The sequence below is a fragment of the Sus scrofa genome, chromosome 1, assembly GCF_054392235.1.
Source record: "Sus scrofa isolate SSC_HxYL_T2T_F1_AM1 chromosome 1, Sscrofa_HxYL_maternal_Yorkshire_Landrace_v2.0, whole genome shotgun sequence".
In the NCBI taxonomy this organism is placed as follows: Eukaryota; Metazoa; Chordata; class Mammalia; order Artiodactyla; family Suidae; genus Sus; species Sus scrofa.
Window position 1 is genome coordinate 289,762,736 of NC_139383.1, and position 17,992 is coordinate 289,780,727.

At 49.8% G+C, this 17,992-nt stretch overlaps 1 protein-coding gene and 1 pseudogene across 4 annotated transcripts in view; one reads left to right on the forward strand and one right to left on the reverse strand.

Annotated features, from left to right (window-relative positions):
• The window catches only part of CACNA1B (calcium voltage-gated channel subunit alpha1 B), a 197,337-nt gene that overhangs the window by 137,805 nt on the left and 41,540 nt on the right, over window positions 1–17,992 (forward strand). For 3 of the 4 annotated variants that reach the window (XM_085002325.1, XM_085002321.1, XM_085002329.1), the window contains exons 32-34: window positions 9,458–9,574; window positions 9,979–10,044; window positions 16,411–16,502. In XM_085002325.1, the coding sequence (XP_084858451.1) occupies window positions 9,458–9,574; window positions 9,979–10,044; window positions 16,411–16,502 (275 nt within the window). Of the gene's footprint in view, window positions 1–9,457; window positions 9,575–9,978; window positions 10,045–16,410; window positions 16,503–17,992 lie in introns of those variants that run through there. The other variant, XM_085002334.1, reaches the window with a different exon arrangement.
• On the reverse strand, window positions 11,147–11,421 carry LOC146407362 (ATP synthase F(0) complex subunit f, mitochondrial pseudogene; annotated as a pseudogene).

Consider the following 17,992-nt stretch of genomic DNA (forward strand, 5'->3'; position numbering starts at 1 on the left):
GGGTTCCCATTGTGGCTCAGTGGAAATGAATCTGACTAGTGTCCATGAGGACACAGGTTCAATACCTGGTTTCGCTCAGTGGGTTAAGGATCTGGGTTACAGACACAGCTTGGATTTAGTGTTGCTGTGGCTGTGGTGCAGGCCGGCAGCTACAGCTCCAGTTTGACCCCTAGCCTGGGAACTTCCATATGCTGCGGGTGTGTCCCTAAAAAGACAAAAAACAAAACAAAACAAACAAAGCAATATTCTTTAAGGACCATGCATTAAGTTAGAATTCACCGTCAAAAACCAGTATCTGTCTTAGGTTCATTTTCTAGGAACAGACACTGAGGTGAGGGTTCTTGTAAAAGTTGCTTCTTAGGACGTGTTCTCAGGCAGAAGCCATGCAGAGAGGTTTGGCAGGTGCATGAGGGGAGAAGGACCAGGGGTGCTGTGGCTCCAGCTGGGTGTGGGTGTGAGTTGTTGGTCCCCAGGGGCTGTGGAGACAGGTGGGCACATGTCAGAGCTGCAGAACCCTCAGTGCCCACCAGTCCTTGGCCAAAGGCTGCACCTGGGCTGTGTGTTCCCAGGGCCCTGGCTCCCCTGCGTGTGTCTCAAGTCAGGTGCAGAGGCTCTGGCAGCCTGAGCTGGTGGGGCTGAGGGGCTGCACAGCCACACAGGGGGCGTCTGTGTGCGGGCCTGGCTCCCCTCAGCTCTGTGCCCCCCTCACGTGGTGTTTCTGGGCCTGTCTTCAGGTGGCGCTGGGCACTGTCTCTGAGAGGAGAGGGTGGTAGGACAGGTGGGTCATCTGCCACTGTGTCAGTGCCTGCATCATCTTCTCCCTCTGCCCCTCTGGGGTCTGCTGCCCTGGCCGCTGGTCTGGAAGGGTCTAGCCCTTCCTGCTTTGCAGCCCAAGCTCTACTTGCCATACCCTGTGTGGTTCTGGCTGCTGTGTTGGTCCAGTTACAGTCGAGACTAGTCCTGGGTTGTCTGGAAGGTCCCCCAGCAGCGCCCTGGTTTCCAGGCAGACTTCTTCCTGCCCCCCCTGCAGTGGCAGCTCTGCCCTTTACTCCCTGACCAGACGGGAACTCTAGGAACCCAGAGGCCCACAGGGGAAGCTTCCTCTGCCTCCTCGAGCCAGGACCCCTTGATGTGCTTGATCTGAATTTGTGGAGATGATGAGCACAAAGTCCCACTGGGTTCCTGGAGTGACCCCCTCTTTTCCTGGGTCTGTGCATTTTATGGGTGGGGTTCCCAGTATACCTTTTGGCCCTTGGTGCATCTTGAAGGGCAGCAGCCCAACCCGTGAGGTACACCACCAAGCCAGCCTCTTATCTGTGCCTGCCAGGGACTGTTCCAACATCTTGTCAGGCTGCCACCGCCTGAATGAAGTGAGCATGACACGCAGTGGGTCCTGGGTCACCTGCTGCTTGGCCCTCCTCCGCTTGCTCTGAACTGGTGTCACGTGGAGGCCACACTGGTACATCTCTGACCCTAGTGCATCAGCGAAGGCAGACCTGCCCAGTTGTGAGTGATCCCGTTGAGACGGATCACTGCGATTCCCCTGTAGAAAACTTAGCTCCAAGTGGCTGGACGACAGCTTCAATCACGGTCCCCTGGAGATGCCTAGAATTGGCCTCTGCTCGTAGTGGGCAGTGTTCAGCACTGGCCATGGCTGGATCAGCCTTGCTAAAAGGAAGAGCCCAGCTGTATGGCCCAGGCACAGCTTTCATCCCAGCTGCCAGTCTCTGCATTTGTGGGTCTCTGTGTGCTTGTGGGCTGTCGAGGACACAGGCTTGCCAGCGTCTGTCGGTTAGCACCTCCTAAGGCCCATGGGCTTTTAGTGCCCCTCCAGCTGTGGGTGCCCTTGGTCGTGTTAATATGTGATGCAGAGACCTGCACACTGTGCCCATTCAGGGTCCATCTGGGTGCCTCTTCCCCAAGCCTCGTTCCCTCCAGAGGCCTGGCCAGGCTTCAGCCCTTGGCTAGGATCCCATGATCCTTACCACAGGCGACTTCCTACTGCACAGGATCGGGTGCACCACCCAGAGCTCTGCTTCCCCGCTGTCTTTCAGGCTCATCCTGGTGGGGCTCTGGTGAGGCCTGCACCAGTATCAAGCTAATCCTCCAAAGCCAGGTTTGAGTTTTTCCTCCTAGCTTTGGTGACCATCCTGTGATGTGGTGGGGAGGGCACAAGCTGAGGAAGAGACAACACGGGTGAAAGGATTGGGGGCTGGGCCACCTGCTGTGTGACTGTGCCCCTTGACTTGCTTAGGTGTGGCCCTGATGTAGCCGTTCCCCTGTGCTGGGTTGGTGGTGAGCCTGCAGCACACCACTTGTGAGGGCTAACTTTGGCTCCAGAGACATGGATGCTTCTGAGTCAGATAGCTTCTGCAGGACCTTATAGCCGGGAGTGGCCCTGCTCACTGGTGATGTCTGCTGCAGATGACATGAATCTTTGTTCCAGAAGCCTAGGTGGCTGCATTGACTTCTTGGGGTGGGGGGCTTTCCAGGGCTCCATGTGTGTATTTATCTCCCACAGATGGCCCTGGCATGGTGGGCCAAGTGGCAGGGCTGCTGACACTGCCCCGGGGATCTGCTCGAGAGCCCTCTCTTGCTCTGAAACCTGGCAGCTTTGTGTTGTCTGATAAATAGAGCTGTCTTTCCTAAGTGGTGTGTTCTGTCTTCAGAACCCACAGAGGCCTCCCAAGAGTAGGAGGTGTGAGGTGCAGTCGCTAGCTTGTTCTTGACCTCGGGGTCCACGTTCCACGAGGCTGACTTCATGGGGTCACGGCAGTCTTGTACATTAGGTTTCCATCTGAAACGTGGGGAGAGGTCGTTCCAGTCCTGTAGACGTTGTTCTAGAGGATAGAAAAGAGTGAGCACGTCCTGTTTGTATGAGACTGTTTGTCTTGATACCCAGATTTTTAAAAACGAAGGAGTATAAGAAAGGAAGAGTATAACCCATAGTCTTCCATTAGCAAGGACGCAGAAATCAAACAAGCAGGCGAGCAAACCAAATCCGACAGCACGTGGGAAGGAGTGCAGTCAGGGCTGTCCCAGGAACACAAGATTTCACAGCAGAAAGTCTTTCGCTACAATTTACATTAAGAGGTCAAAGGACACTATTACTGTGATCCTATCACAAGCAAAGCAAAGAAATTCAATAAAAGTCGGAGCTTATTCATGGTAAAAATTATAAGCAATCTGGGAAGTATTAATGATGAGGAGCATCTACCAAAAAGTCATATGCCAACATCGTTCACAGTGGCGAAACGTAAAAAGAAATCCCTTTAAAATCAGAAAAAGACAGCGATGTCTGTAACCAGCACTTCTTTTCAACATGGAACAATATTTCAACAATTCCATAACTTTTATGTCAGCTCCATGAGGACAGAGATTTTTTTGTTTTGTTTTGTTCTGCCTTTTCCCAGTGCTTAGAATAGTACCTGACACCCTGCAGGTATTCATAAATACTTGCTGAGTGAATAAGACAAGAAAAATAAATAAAATCTATAAGATTTAGAAAAGGGTTAAACTATCATTATTCACAAATGACATCATCTATGGATGAAATCTATAATGGTCAAAAATTATTAAATGTGAGATTACTCAAGTAAGTTTACTGCATTTCATTACAACATCAGCAGTCCTGACAATAAACCCTAACAAGATATGTGTGCAAGATCTTTATGTGGAAAGTTCCTAAAGTTTATTGAGAGATATTAAAGAAGGCTTGAATAGATGAAGTTATATATGTTAATTAATAAGGAGTGTCAATATCATAGAGATGACAATTTTCCCCAATTGATATGTAGATTAAATGCAATTTCAATAAAAGTACCAATGATTTTGTTTTTGTTTCTGTTTGTCTCTTTGTTTTGGAATTTGACAAGCTGCTTCTAAACTTTATGAAAAAGAGCAAAGGCTCCCAAATAGCTGAGATGCTTAAAATAAGGAGGTGCCCTAGTGGTGCTGGGGGTGGAGGCTGCTCCTGCCAGCGAGGAGACTTGGGAGTAAAGTTGTAACAGTTAAGACCGTGTGCTGTGGGCACGGGGACAGCTGAAGAAGTCAGGGGGAGAGGCAAGAGCCTGGCCTCAAACGCACCTGTTTATGGAAACCTGATGTGTGACTGTGACATGTAGCTGGTGACCAAAGACAGGGAAGAAGAAATCGGACCTTGGTTCACACCGCTCAAAAGATATTGCAAACGGATGAAAAGACTTAAAGATCGCAGATAAAACTGTAAACCTCTTAGAAGAAAATGTAAGAGATTATCCTTAAGACCTTGAGATAGGGACTGATTTGTTAAGAAAAAAATATATAAAGCACCAGCCATAATATCCGAGAGGATTTGGAGGGTTTTGTGAAGAGTGGTGCCATCTGGCTTGAGGCTGCCATGCGAGGCATGGGCAGAGGCAGCTCGACCCTTAGGGCCATCTTCGCTGGGCTCCCCTGGAAGCAGACCCTGAGACAAGAACTCCATGCAGGTGCTCCATCTGGGAGATGACCCCAGGAAGCCAGGGAGTGAGGAGGTGAGCAGGATGGCAGGCAGCCAGTGAAGGGTGCTGTCCCAGCAGTGATCATCATAGCCCAGCCTGGCAGCTGGGGAGAGGGCTCCAGAGGGTTGTTTTTTACCCTTTATTAGTGTTAGGCCCCAGGTCCTGTGTCCTGGCCTGAGAAAATTCTCAGGAACAAAAATGTAAATGCTCACAGCTGGGCCCTGGGCTTCGGAGGGTGTGTGCGTGGCCAGGTGTCACCGCAGGAGCCAGGCAGAGGAGCTGGGAGCTGGGATGGAGCGAGACGTTGTCCAGTTCTGGGTGAAATTTTAAGGTGGAGCTTCAGGCTCCAGGGTCAGAAGTGGGTGTGAAAGACAAGGCAAGAATGACGTCGAACTTTCTCATCTCAGCGCCTGGATGAATGTACTGTCACTCATGGAAAAGGGAAAGAATTGTGAGAAACAGATTTGCTGACGGTCGGGCTGTACTTTGTATGCGCTGGAGTTGGGTCCTGGCGTCCTTCCTGGAGTCTCCCAGAAATAGCTCCCCCACTGTGACTTCTGACAGGCGCGCCATCTCCTTGGACCCAGGAATCTATTCCCCTGATAAGGATCCAAACTCTGGGCTCTGGGCTGCAAGGACAGCTCTGGGGTTTGGGCACATGGGTGCCTCCTCGACAGAGGGGTGACAGCAGGGGGCACCCACAGGGAGCAGGTGGGGTGCCTGGCTGATGTCACAGAGATGCTGTCTTCCAGGGCGCCTCTCCCAGAAAGACTGGTGACTATCACCTAGTGTCTGTCCCTCAGGAGCTGGACATTCGAGGCAGGGCAGCTGGTGGGTGTTTGGGGCCTTGATGCCAACAAGCTCTCCAGGGCAGCCACCGACATCCCTGGATGCCCAGCGGGGCTGGCGGGAGGGCCAAGGAGCCACTTGCTCTGAAAGCTCAGCTGCCCGTGGCTGCTAGTGGTTCCAGAGGTCAGTCTTCACCCTGTTCTGCTTGGAGGAGAAACGAAAGCCATCCTGTGGATTTTGGTGTTTTGTTTTTCTTTTTCCATTTGTAGTCACTTCATATGTTACCTTGTGGATGCACTTTTTTTTCCTTAGGCAAAAATATGAGTGTCAGTTCCCACCCCTAACTTAAAAATCAGCATAGAGCAGCAGTCTCGCCCAGGGTCATGCCGAGAAAGCTGTCCACGCAAGCAGAAAACTGACATTGATTCTTTGCCTGGAAATAAAAAAATAAGTGTCTGTGAGTCATCTTTGGATTTGCATTACAAACAGGAATGCAAATGGTGCCACTCTTTGTAACCTGCAGATTTCGAAAATGTGTTTTGATTTGATACATTCTAAGCAAAATATGCAAAGTTTACCAAAATCCTAAAAATTTCCAGTGAAGTATTCAGAGTTTGAGTTTTTACTTGTGTTGATGACTCATTTTCTCTTTTGTTTTCTGTTTTTGTTCAATTTACCTTAACCTACCTGCTGACTCACGCCACCCAACCAACATACAACGCGAAAACCATGTCTGTATGTTGCACGCCTGCTGCTCAAACATCCCAATTTGTAAATAATACGCAAATGTCCATCCATGAAAACATCACATATAGGAAACGGTTGGTTTCATGACTTTAAACAGTTCTTAAAGCTCCTCGCTTTGCTTGCTCTGCTCCCCCTTCCTCTGTTCTCTGTCAGCCCCGCCAGTGCCCCCCTGGGGTCAGACCCTGGTTGCACCCACCCCCTCTGGCCTCTGGTGCATGCTCCCTGGCCCCCCCAGGGACTTGAGCACAGAAGCTGGCCTTCAGCCAAGAGAGCAGGGAGGGGCTTCTGAGTGAGAGGCAGGTAAGTGTCCAGACTGGCTCAGAGTCGGGAGGATTTGTAGGATGTGAGTTTGAATCTGAACCCCCGAGTCCATGGTTTCTGCTGCACAGTTGTCCTTCTGCTCTGTCTCTGTCAGCAGCAGAGGGCTTGGCTCTGCCCAGTGGCCTCTCACAAGGCCTCTCCTAGGGTCCTTCCTGGACAGACCCTTCCGTGGGGGCCTGGCTAGGGGCACTGGGCAAGGGGATTGGCCTGAGTAAAGACAGCAGAGTGCCAGGAGTCACCTGTGTCCTGGTCAGCGAGTGTGTGTGGAGTGAGGCAGGTGGTGTGGCTGGGGCTCCTTCCAGGTGTCCCCTTGGGACACCTGAGGGGAGCAGAGATCCTGGGAGCCGGCCTAACCAAAGGGGCACCTGGAAACCCATGTAAAGTAGCAAATGTTTGAGATTCCTGCCTCAGAAAGTAAATGTTTGTGATACAGTGTTTCACAGTCTGAGCAGAAAACCTTGAGTTTTGAGAAAAAGCCATTTGTACCTGCAGCACTTTCTGCCCAAGCTCCAGCTTTTGTCCCCCAGGCCCCTGCCCTGCCCCTCCTGTCCGCCCCCTGTGCCTTCTTGTGTCACCAGCCACCGCCCAGCATCCTGTGCGCGTCCTGTGCGCATGCAAGACCCATGGAGCTCTCTCCTCTCTGCCATTCGCCCGTGAGAACTAAGCTGAGGAAGGGAGCAGCTGTCCTGCCCTGTGGGCCTCACCCCTGCCCGAGTGTGGCCCCTGTGGCCTGGCACGCCTGCTCAGTCCGGGGGGAGGCCCCTGCTGTGCTGTGGCTCTGACCAGAGACAGAGTGATGGGCGCCAGCCGGGCGGTGATGCAGGCCCTGAGCCTGTGGAGCTCCGTGGCTGGCGGTTCGATGCCTGGTGTGCTTAAGTTCTTTTTCTCAGTGAGTCCTTCCCCTGGGCTTGCGGTCCTAGCATTTCCATCTTGGGGAGGAGGAGGCTGGCGCTCAGTGGAGCTGGGTGCCAGCTGCCATATTGAGGGCACAATCATGACCTCTCCTGGCTCAGAGGTAGGGCGACAAGGATGGGCCTGTCTCGGAAGTAGATGGAACTGCTCATGAGTGTGACAGAAACCATGGACTCTAGGGGGACGGGGCTGGCTGCATCCAGAGGGGTTGGCTGAGGCCAGAGTGACCATGCACAGCCAAGGGGAGGCTGCCCTGTGCTTGCCCTGCTGTCCCGCATGCAGTTGCGTGGTGGTGCCTGGCAGCTCCTGCCTTGGGTGTGGCCGTGGTGTGCTCAGCCCATCACTGTGCTTGCAGCATCTGTGACGCCATCACCATCTGTCCTCATGGCTCTGTAGGGCTTGTCTGTCTGTTGGCACTCCCACCCTCTCCTGGGTGCCCACTGGAACCCCCGAGAGAAAGAAGCCTGGGAGGAGGGGTGGGCTCCCGAGTTAATAAGGAGGAGTATGGCTGTCTGGGTCCCACATTTGGGTCACCAGCAGTTTGGATGAGCTGTGCCTTCCTGCTCGTTTTGGCATCTGTCCCTTTTTTCTTACCTGGAAGCCTTTCCCCCCAGTATCGCCAGGACATCTTCTGTCTGTGCCAGCTGAGCAAATTGCTTTGGGTCCTGGCCCCGCCAGACCCACCCGAGCAGGTGGTTTCCAAGCGGAGACCCCTGAGGAGGCAGCCGCCTCCCTCCCTTGCCGTGCCTTATTGCTTGTACAGAGGACCTCCTGGCACCTTAGACAGTCCCCTTCACCCCTCTGCCCATCCTCCTGAGGTGGCTGGCTCATCTGAAAGTCTGCAGGGCCTGTGGGGGCTCAGATGGTGAGTGTGGACGTGTCTCGTGCATCCTCTCTACCCCTGAGATTGCAAGTACACCCTCCAGGCTTGCACCCTGAGGTCCACTTCTCCCTTCTTGCTGATCTGGACTTCAGTGGTGCCTCCTGGTGCCTGCCAGTTGGCCCCTCTCACCATGGCATTGTCTAAAGCCCGTGAGCCATCCCCCAGTGCAGCTGTAGGTCCCTTACCAGCAGAAACAGTCCAGAGGCCGTGGTGGGAACCAGAAAAGCCAGCCCCTGAGACAGGCAGACAAGGAATGGAGTGAGATCCATCTCTCCACGGATGCTGCATTCTGGCTGAGACCAGATGGGCAACCCTGGAGCAAAGCTGCACCACTCTGCCCAGGCTCGACTGCCTCCTGCACTGCTCTCCCACCACTGCTGCCTCATCCAATGCCTGTGCTCTCTTATCTCTGTATTTGATCACCGAATCTGGCAACACAGGGTGTCTAGCCTGAGCTGCCTGCATATTTTAAAAGAGCAAAGGATCAGGACGCTCTTAGGCTGTGTGTGGGCACCTGGCCTCTAAGCAGACAGGGCAGGAAGCCACCTGGCCCTCAGGCACCCCCATCTGCTCACAGACACCACTCAGAGCCCTGCCCTCTGGAAGGGGTGTGCCAGTAACTCAGGTGCCCTGGGCCAGGGTGGAAGCCTCACTCCCAGGTCAGCCATGGAGTCCAGAGATTGTTGGTTATTTTGTGCCTGAATTTGAACCCTTTGGGTGAGGAAGCAGTGCAGGATGTCTTGGGCTCTCTGGAGCAGAGACCAGTTTGTGGTTGCAGAGGTCTCTCTCCCGATGTGTGTGGCAGGACCTCCTGTGGCCACTTGTCTGCAGGCACATGCAGCGGCCCCAGAGAAAGGTCTGCCCTTTGCTGGCCCCCAGGCAGGCAGGGGCCTTGCTGGCCAAGTGGGAGAGAAGGGTGTGGCCACCCAGCCTGGGGAGAGGCAGCCTGGCCTGGCACCTGGGCTGCTTGGCTGTGTCCTGCAAGAGGCGGACGGTGTTGGAGGCCCGGCCACAGGCGACCTCCTGGCTCCACCCAGCAGCAGGGAGCTGCTTCATAGGATTTTCCTGTCCCTCCCTGTGGAGGGCGTTTCCCTGATTTGCTGCATGAGAAGTGGTTTGCAATGACCAGCTTTACTTTTGGAAGGTTTTCCAGTGGCTGATTGCTGCTTAGACCGTGAAGCGGTGACGTTTTGTTTCAGTCTCTCTCTTCACCCACTTTTCTTCGGGACCACAGTGACTTGGGGAGAGCTGGGTGGGGAGCAGCGGTCCTGGACGGTGGGCGGCTGATTTCCAAAGGCCAGAGCACAATTTTTCTTCCCTGCAGAACAACTTCATCAACCTCAGCTTCCTCCGCCTCTTCCGCGCTGCCCGGCTCATCAAGCTGCTCCGCCAAGGCTATACCATCCGCATCCTGCTGTGGACCTTCGTCCAGTCCTTCAAGGTGAAGGCGGGCTTGGCCCTGGCGGGGCCTGACCTGCCCTTGTCGTGCAGGCGGAGTGACTGTGCCGCCGCCACCAGAGCCGCCCTCCTCCAGACGGTGGGGGGCAGGGGGTGGGCGCTCAGGTGCACACGTCCCCTGTGTCCTTTACAGAAGTTTGTCAAGATGCTGTTTTATAGAGTATCTTGTTCATGCTCACAAAAGGCTGAGGTGGGTTTTCTGACTCAGTTTGTGAATGAAGCAAGGGTGGTCACTTGGTGAAGGTGCCGGGTGGTCACTGGGGGCGGATTTTTGGTCAGCCGAGGGCTCTGGCCTCAGGGATCCCCCATCATGCGTCTCATGACAAGGCCTGAGCAGGGTGGCGGGTGGCACTCCTGGAGCTGACCTGGCCTCCTGTGTCTCTGCAGGCCCTGCCCTACGTGTGCCTGCTCATCGCCATGCTGTTCTTCATCTATGCCATCATCGGCATGCAGGTGGGTGCAAAGGCTCCCTTCCCCGTGTGCTGTCCCGTGACGACAGTGTCGGGTTGGCTCTCAGCAGCACTTCCCTGAGCCACACGCTGTTTTAAGCTCTTTATGAACCTAATGCTCAGAAAGACTGTTCTGCGGATGGAGACACCCCCGCCCTGGGCCCATGAGTGTGGTGCTGGAATTCTGCCGGGCTGAGCTAGGGTGCCGGGGGCATGTTTGACTGGGTGCTGGCCCCATGGTGGTGGAACGTTTGAGCACATGCACAAGGCCTCCAGTGGCTGTGGAGCAGCAGCCGGTCATTCTCTTGGCCCAGCAGCAGTTCCAAAGAGCAGCCTTCCTGATCTTTAGAGGGGATTTTACTCTCTTGAAGAAAACCCTCAGCGGGGCCATACCAGGTCACTGTACCAGTCAAAGCTAGCTGGCATAGTTGAGATTATCTTTTTTGCCAAGGAATGCTTTGCCAGCTATTTTGAAAATTTTAAATGACACCAAGCGTCTGGCCACTTTCCAATAGTAGGGATGGGAGATGGACGCAAATGTTGATGTATAGTAGGAGGAGTTCCCGTTGCGGCTCAGAGGTAACGAACCCAACTAGGACGCAGTTTCCCTCCCTGGCCTCGCTCAGTGGGTTAAGGATCCTGTGTTGCTGTGGCTGTGGTGTAGGTTGGCAGTGCAGCTCCAGTTCAACCCCTAGTCTGGAACTTCCATATGCCTTGGTTGCAGCCCTATAAAAAGATCAAAAAAAAAATTTATAGGAGGGGAGACAGTGTCTTAAAGGTTAGCTGAAAACGGATACTGTTTTCTAATTATTTCAATGCCCATATTTCTTTTTTAAAATTATAGTTTATTTACAATGTTGTGCCAATTTCTGCTGTACAGTAAAATGACGCAGTCATGCATATGTTCTTTTTTTAACATTATCTTCCATTGTGGTCTTTCCCAGGATACTGGATATAGTTTCCTGTGCTGTACAGTAGGAAGGACCTCATTGTTGATCCATTTTTTTTTAAACCGGTCATCATCTTTTATTGCATGTTCTCCGTTAGGGTGTGAAAGGATTTGGGTGCTGGGCAAGGTCATGGTCAGGAATGTAGAGTCGCCTTCTTCACTGGGACTTGTGTAGCCACTCATGTTTGAGCTCCTCGTAAGAATGGCAGTAATTCAAAAGCAGGTAGAAAGCCTGGTGACACTCCCTCTCTTCACACCGACATGCTTGTAATACCTGTAGTTGCCGCTTTGAAACATTCCAGCAATGCCTTTAGGGGCGAAATCGCACATCAGCATCCAGCCTGGCAGCTCCCCTAATTTGACATCCAGGAGCTGCTTGTCCTTCAGAGGTACTATTGAGGCTGTCTTGGAGTTTGGCTGTCCGCTCCCCATTCTAAATGTAATAGTTTGCATCTACCAACCCCATGAATCCCACTCCCTCCCCCAACCCCCTTGGCATCCACGAGTCTGTTCTCTATATCTGTGAGTCTGTTTCTGTTTTGTAGATGGGTTCTTTGGTGCCATATTTTATTATTATTATTATTTTGTCTTTTGCCTTTTCTAGGGCTGCTTCCGCAGCATATGGAGGTTCCCAGGCTAGGGGTCTAATCAGAACTGCAGCCGCTGGCCTACGCCACAGCCACAGCAACGCGGGAGCTGAGCCGCGTCTATGACCTACACCACAGCTCATGGCAATGCCGGATCCTTAACCCACTGAGCAAGGCCAGGGATTGAACCCACAACCTCATGGTTCCTAGTCGGATTTGTTAACCACTGAGCCACGATGGAAACTCCTGTGGTGCCATATTTTAGATTCCACATGTAATTGATATCATATTGTATTTGTCTTTCTCTTTCTGACTTCAGTTAGTATGATAATCTCTAGTTGGATCCATACTGGTGCAAATGGCATTATTTTGTTATTTTTATGGCCGAGTAGTATTCCGTTGTGTATATGTACCACATCTTCTTAATCCATTCACCAATCGGTGGACATTTAGGTTGTTTCCATGTCTTGGTTGTTGTGAATAGTGCTGCTGTGAACATAGGGGTGCATGTATCTTTTTGAATTGTAGTTTCGTCCAGATATATGCCCAGGAGTGAGATTACTGGATCATGTGGTAGTTCTATGTTTATTTTTTAAGGTACCTCCATACTGTTCTCCATAGTGGTTGTACCAGTTGGCATTCCCACCAAAGTGTGAGAGCATTTCCTTTTCTCCTCTCCAGCATTTGCTATTTGTATATTTAATAGCAATGGCCCTTCTGATGGCCCCATGAGAATGTACCTCGTAGGTTTGATTTGCATTTCTCTAATAATTAGCGATATTGAACATCTTTTCATGTGCCCACTGGCCATCCGTATGTCTTCCTTGGGTAAATGTCTATTTATGTCTTCTGCCCATTTTTCAGTTGAGTTGTTTGTTTTGTTGTTGTTGAGTTGTATGAGTTGTTTGTATATTTTGGACATTAAGCCCTTGTCAGTTGCATCAATTGCAGCTATTTTCTCTCATTCCATAGGTTGACATTTTTTAAATAATGATTTTTATATTTTCCATCATAGCTGGTTTACAGTGTTCTGTCCGTTTTCTACTGTACAGCAAAGTGACCCAGTTACATGTACATGTGTACATTCTTTTTTCTCACATCATCGTGTTCCACCGCAAGTGACTAGATCTAGTTCTCTATGCTCTACAGCGGGATCTCATTGCGCATCCACTCCAAATGCAAGAGTTTGCATCTGTTAACCCCAGACTCCCAGTTCATCCCACTCCCTCCCCCTCCCCCTTGGCAACCACAAGTCTGTTCTCCACATCTACGCATTTCTTTTTTTTTTTTTTGTCTTTTTTGTCTTTTTGTTGTTGCTATCTCTTGGGCCGCTTCCGCGGCATATGGAGGTTCCCAAGCTAGGGGTTGAATCGGAGCTGTAGCCACCGGCCTACGCCAGAGCCACAGCAACGCGGGATCCGAGCCGCGTCTGCAACGTACACCACAGCTCACAGCAACGCCGGATCGTTTAACCCACTGAGCAAGGGCAGGGACCGAACCTGCAACCTCATGGTTCCTAGTTGGATTCGTTAACCACTGCGCCACGACGGGAACTCCTACGCATTTCTTTTCTGTGGAAAGATCTGTTTGTGCTGTATGTTAGATTCCAGATATAAGTGATATCATTTGATATTTGTCTTTCTCCTTCTGACTTACTTCACTTAGTGTGAGAGTCTCTAGTTCCATCCATGTTGATGCAAATGGCATTTTTTTTAATGGCTACTCAGTCTTCCATTGTGTATATATACCACATCTTCTTAATCCAGTCATCTATCAGTGGACGTTTGGGTTGTTTCCATGTCTTGGCTATTGTGAATAGTGATGCAATGAACATGCGGGTGCATGTATCTTTTTTACGGAAAGTTTTGTCTGGATATATGCCCAAGAGTTGGATTTCTGGGTCATATGGTAGTTCTATGTATAGTTTTCTAAGGTACCTCCGTACAGTTTTCCATAGTGGTTGTACCAGCTTCCATTCCCACCAGCAGTGCAGGAGGGCTCCGCTTTCTCCACACCCACTGCAGCATTTGTTATTTGGGGACTTATTAATGATGGCCATTCTGACTGGTATGAGGTGGTATCTCGTGGTCGTTTTGATTTGCATTTCTCTAATAATCAGGGATGTTGAGCATTTTTTCATGTGCTCATTGGCCGTCTGTATATCTTCCTTGGAGAATGTGTATTCAGGTCTTTTGCCCATTTTTCCATTGGGTTGTTGGTGGTTTTGCTGTTGAGTTGTATCAGTTTGTGTATTTTAGAGATGAAGCCCTTGTCAGTTGCATTGTTTGAAACTATGTTTTTCCATTCCATAAGTTGTCTTTTTGTTTCCTTTTTGGTTCCCTTCGCTGTGCAAAAGCTTGTCAGTTTGATTAGGTCCCACTGGTTTATTTTTGCTTTTATTTCTGATGCTTTGGGAGACTGACCTGAGAAAACATTTATAAGGTTGATATCAGAGAGAATGTTTTGCCTATGTTCTCTTCTAGGAGTTTGATGGTGTCTTGTCTTACATTTAAGTCTTTCAGCCACTGTGAGTTTATTTTTGTGCATGGTGTGAGGGTGTGTTCTAGTTTCATTGATTTACATGCAGCTGTCCAGGTTTCCCAGCAACACTTGCTGAAAAGACTGTCTTTTTCCCGTTTTATAGTCTTGCCTCCTTTGTCGAAGATTAATTGACTGTAGGTGTCTGGGTTTATTTCCGGGTTCTCTATTCTGTTCCATTGTCTGTCTGTCTGTTTTGGAACCAGTACCACACTATCTTGCTGACTGTGGCTTTGTAATATTGCCTGAAGTCTGGGAGAGAGATGCCTCCTGCTTGGCTTTTGTTCCTCAGGGTTGCTGTGGCAATTCTGGGTCTTTTGTGGTTCCATATAAATTTTTGGATGGTTTGTTCTAGTTCTGTGAAATATGTCATGGGTAATTTGATAGGGATTGCATTGAATCTGTAGATTTCTTTGGGTAGTATGGCCATTTTGACAATATAAGTTTGGGTAGTATGGCCATTTTGACAATATAAGTTTTTCCGACCCAGGAGCATAGAATACCTTTCCATTCCTTTGAATCCTCTTTAATTTCCTTGAGTAATGTTTTATAGTTCTCAGCATATGTATTTCACCTCCTTGGTATTTGATTTTTTCAGGCTGCAGTTTTAAAAAGTATTGTATTTCTATATTCCTTTTCTAATATTTCATTGTTAGTATACAGAAATGCGACTGATTTCTGAATGTTAATCTTGTACCATGCTACTTTTCTGAATTTCTTTGTCAGTTACAGTAGTTTTTGGGTTGAGTCCTTAGGGTTTTCTATATATAGTATCATGTCATCTGCAAACAGTGACAATTTTACCTCTTCTCTTCCAATTTGGATACCTTTTATTTCTTGTGTTTGTCTGATTGCTATGGCCAGGACTTCCAATACTGTGTTGAATAACAGTGGTGAGAGTGAGCATCCTTGTCTTGTTCCAGATTTTAGTGGGAAGGCTTTCAGCTTTTCTCCTTTGGGTATTATATTTGCTGTGGGTTTATCATAAATGGCTTTTATTGTGTTAAAGTATGTTCCCTCTATACCCACTTTGGTAAGAGTTTTTTTCATGAATAAATGTTGGATTTTGTCAAATGCTTTTTCTGCATCTGTTGAGATCATATGATTTTTGACTTTTCTTTTGTTAATGTGGTGTATGACATTGATTGATTGGCATATGTTGAACCATCCTTATGAACCTGGGATGATCCCACTTGGTTGTGGTGCATGATCCTTTTTATATGTTGTTGGATTCGGATGGCTAAAATTTTGTTGAGAATTTTTGTGTCTTTATTCATCAAAGATACTGGCTGGTTGTCTTTTTTTTTATGGTTTCGTTAGCAAAAGCTCAACAGTTTGATTATGTCTTATTTGTTTATTTTTGTTTTTATTTGTATTGCCTTGGGAGACTAACCTAAGAAAGCATTTGTGCAGTTGATGTCAGAGAATGTTTTGCCTGTATTCTCTTCTATGATTTTGATGGTGTCTTTTCTTATGTTCAAGCCTTTAAGCCATTTTGAGTTTATTTCTATGCATAATGTTAGGGTGTGTTCTAGTTTCACTGATTTACATGCAGCTGTCCAATTGAAAACTGACTTTTAAACTCTATCTTCAGTGACTGAAAAGTTTTCCCGATTAAAATTTGGTAAGATCTGATGTTGTTTAAAACACACACACACACACACACACATATATATTTTTTTCCCCTGCTTTGGTGTGTGGACAAACAGAAACAGACCTTTGTTTCGGGGGATGTATGGGGATTCATAAACTTTCAGCTGGGTTCCAGAGGTTAAACTACTTAGGGATGCATTTGCATTTCCTACCCTGAAAGAAAGAAATTAAAATGGCCTAAAAGCTCATTGTGGACTTTGTACAGAAATGTAAAAAGAAACTTTCAAATGATCTATCATAACATCAGTATAATTTCTGCTTCGGAATCATCGATGAGAGTGAATTTTAAAATGCTTCCCTTCTATGTAGCAGAGCCCACGTAAACTTAGTTCTGGGTCCCACTTTTACTAGTTATGTTCGTAGATCCCTGACTGGCTCAGAGTTGGAGCCAGGGATATGGCATTGATATGTTTGCTTTTTAAGAGGTTTTCTCTACCCTGGAAATACATAGACGCTGCTGCAGCCAGAAGCACTGGCCCCTCCAGCTCCAGCAGCTGTGGTGGTGGCTTCAGTCAAGGGTGCTTTGGCTAAAGAGAGTGTCCTGTCCCTCGTGGGCCCTCACAGGCACACACACCATCTGCTGCCTGGCCACAGCTCCTGAAGACACAACAGCATCAACCTGCAGCTGGCTTCTCCATTTCAGGTGTTTGGAAATATTGCCCTGGATGACGACACCAGCATCAACCGGCACAACAACTTTCGGACGTTTTTACAAGCCCTGATGCTGCTGTTCAGGTGTGTTGTGGGGAGGAGGTCAGCCCAGGTCCAGGTCCATCTTCATTCAGGGTGGACGGCGGGTGCCTGCTGTCTTCTCCTCAGTGGACCTTCCCAGCTTCTTCTCCTTTGGCTTGTCCTTCCCTAATGGCTCCCGGGCCTCAGGACCCACTAAAAGGAAGTCCCTGAGGGAGTCAGCCTGAGAACCCTGGCCATGCTGGCTTCCTCCACCTGTCTCTGCTCCCAGCAGCAGCCAAAAGGCCTCATTCAAGGAGTGGCAGCTCCCGAGGCTCCAGGCTAGCACCAGGGCGGGGCCTCAAGGAGCACAGGCTTGTTTCATGTTCAGAACCTGGGAAGGTGTGTGCGAGGTAGCTGTCCCCATTGCTCTTAGGTGCGGCACACCCTGTGGGCAGGGGCCGTTGATGATTCTGGTTTGAGAATGAACTTATAGAAGGGAGGGGGTTGAATGTGGCTCCCTGCTCCTAGAGTCCCTCTCACTCAAGATGACCCTAGGAGGGAGAAGAGAGCTCTTTGTAGTGATTTATGGGGGAGGGGTCCTGACATCAGACCCTGCCTTGGGCTCCTTGCTGAGGTTTCAGCACTTGTGTTCTCATATGTAACTGCATTGGGCTGCCACCAGGCCTGCCCTTGGGGAAACTTGGCACAGCTCGCCCTGTGCAGAGGCATTTTGGGGGTCGTGGAGGTTCTCTATGTGGAGGGTGAGCTCAGACCAGGCCTGCTTTGCTGAGCTGTCCGGAGAGAGTTTTACTACTTGTTCTTTGTGTCAGATGAACAAGCATCCTTAGGCTTACACTTTCCCCAAAAACTGTCGTTTCTCTGGACTTTAGCTATTACATCAATTTTATTTTTTCATTTATTAATATTCTGCCCGTGTGACAGAAGATTTGAGGCCTATGACGTCAACCTTAGTCTCAAACCTTTGGTCTCAAAGATCTCTCTTCTTTTTGATCTTTGTGTCACATGTGGGCTCAGGCTGAACTGGCCACCCTTGAAAAGTCCCTACCCCTGGCCATTGTCGGTGGTGAATGGGCTGAGCTGCTGCTGACACAGACACAGGACTGACCACACAGGGGCACGAGGGGAGCACCCAGGCTTCTGGCCCACCTGCAAGCCTAGTGCACATCTGGCCCCTGGTGCTTGCCTTGGGCCCAAGAAAAAAATGTCTTTGCAGGAGCAGCCTCTGCAGTGGCTGCTCGGGGCAGGAGTTCCTGATGTCTTCTAGAAACAGTGGAGTCTGGGGTGGCTGGAGTGGAGTGACTGGGGATCAGGGCAGGGGTGAGGTCAGGGAAAGGGCATATCCAGAGAGCTGTGGGCTGTCATGTGGATTTTGGCTTTTGCAGGGAGTGAGGGGGTCATTGATCTGAGCCACTGGGCTGTGGTGGGGGAAGCGGGCATTCTGTTAGGAAAGCTGTTTCAGCAGGAGTGATGGTTGCTTAGCCCAGGGAGGTGGGAGTGGTAAGAATCCAGCCATTTTTAAGGCAGGTGGGCTG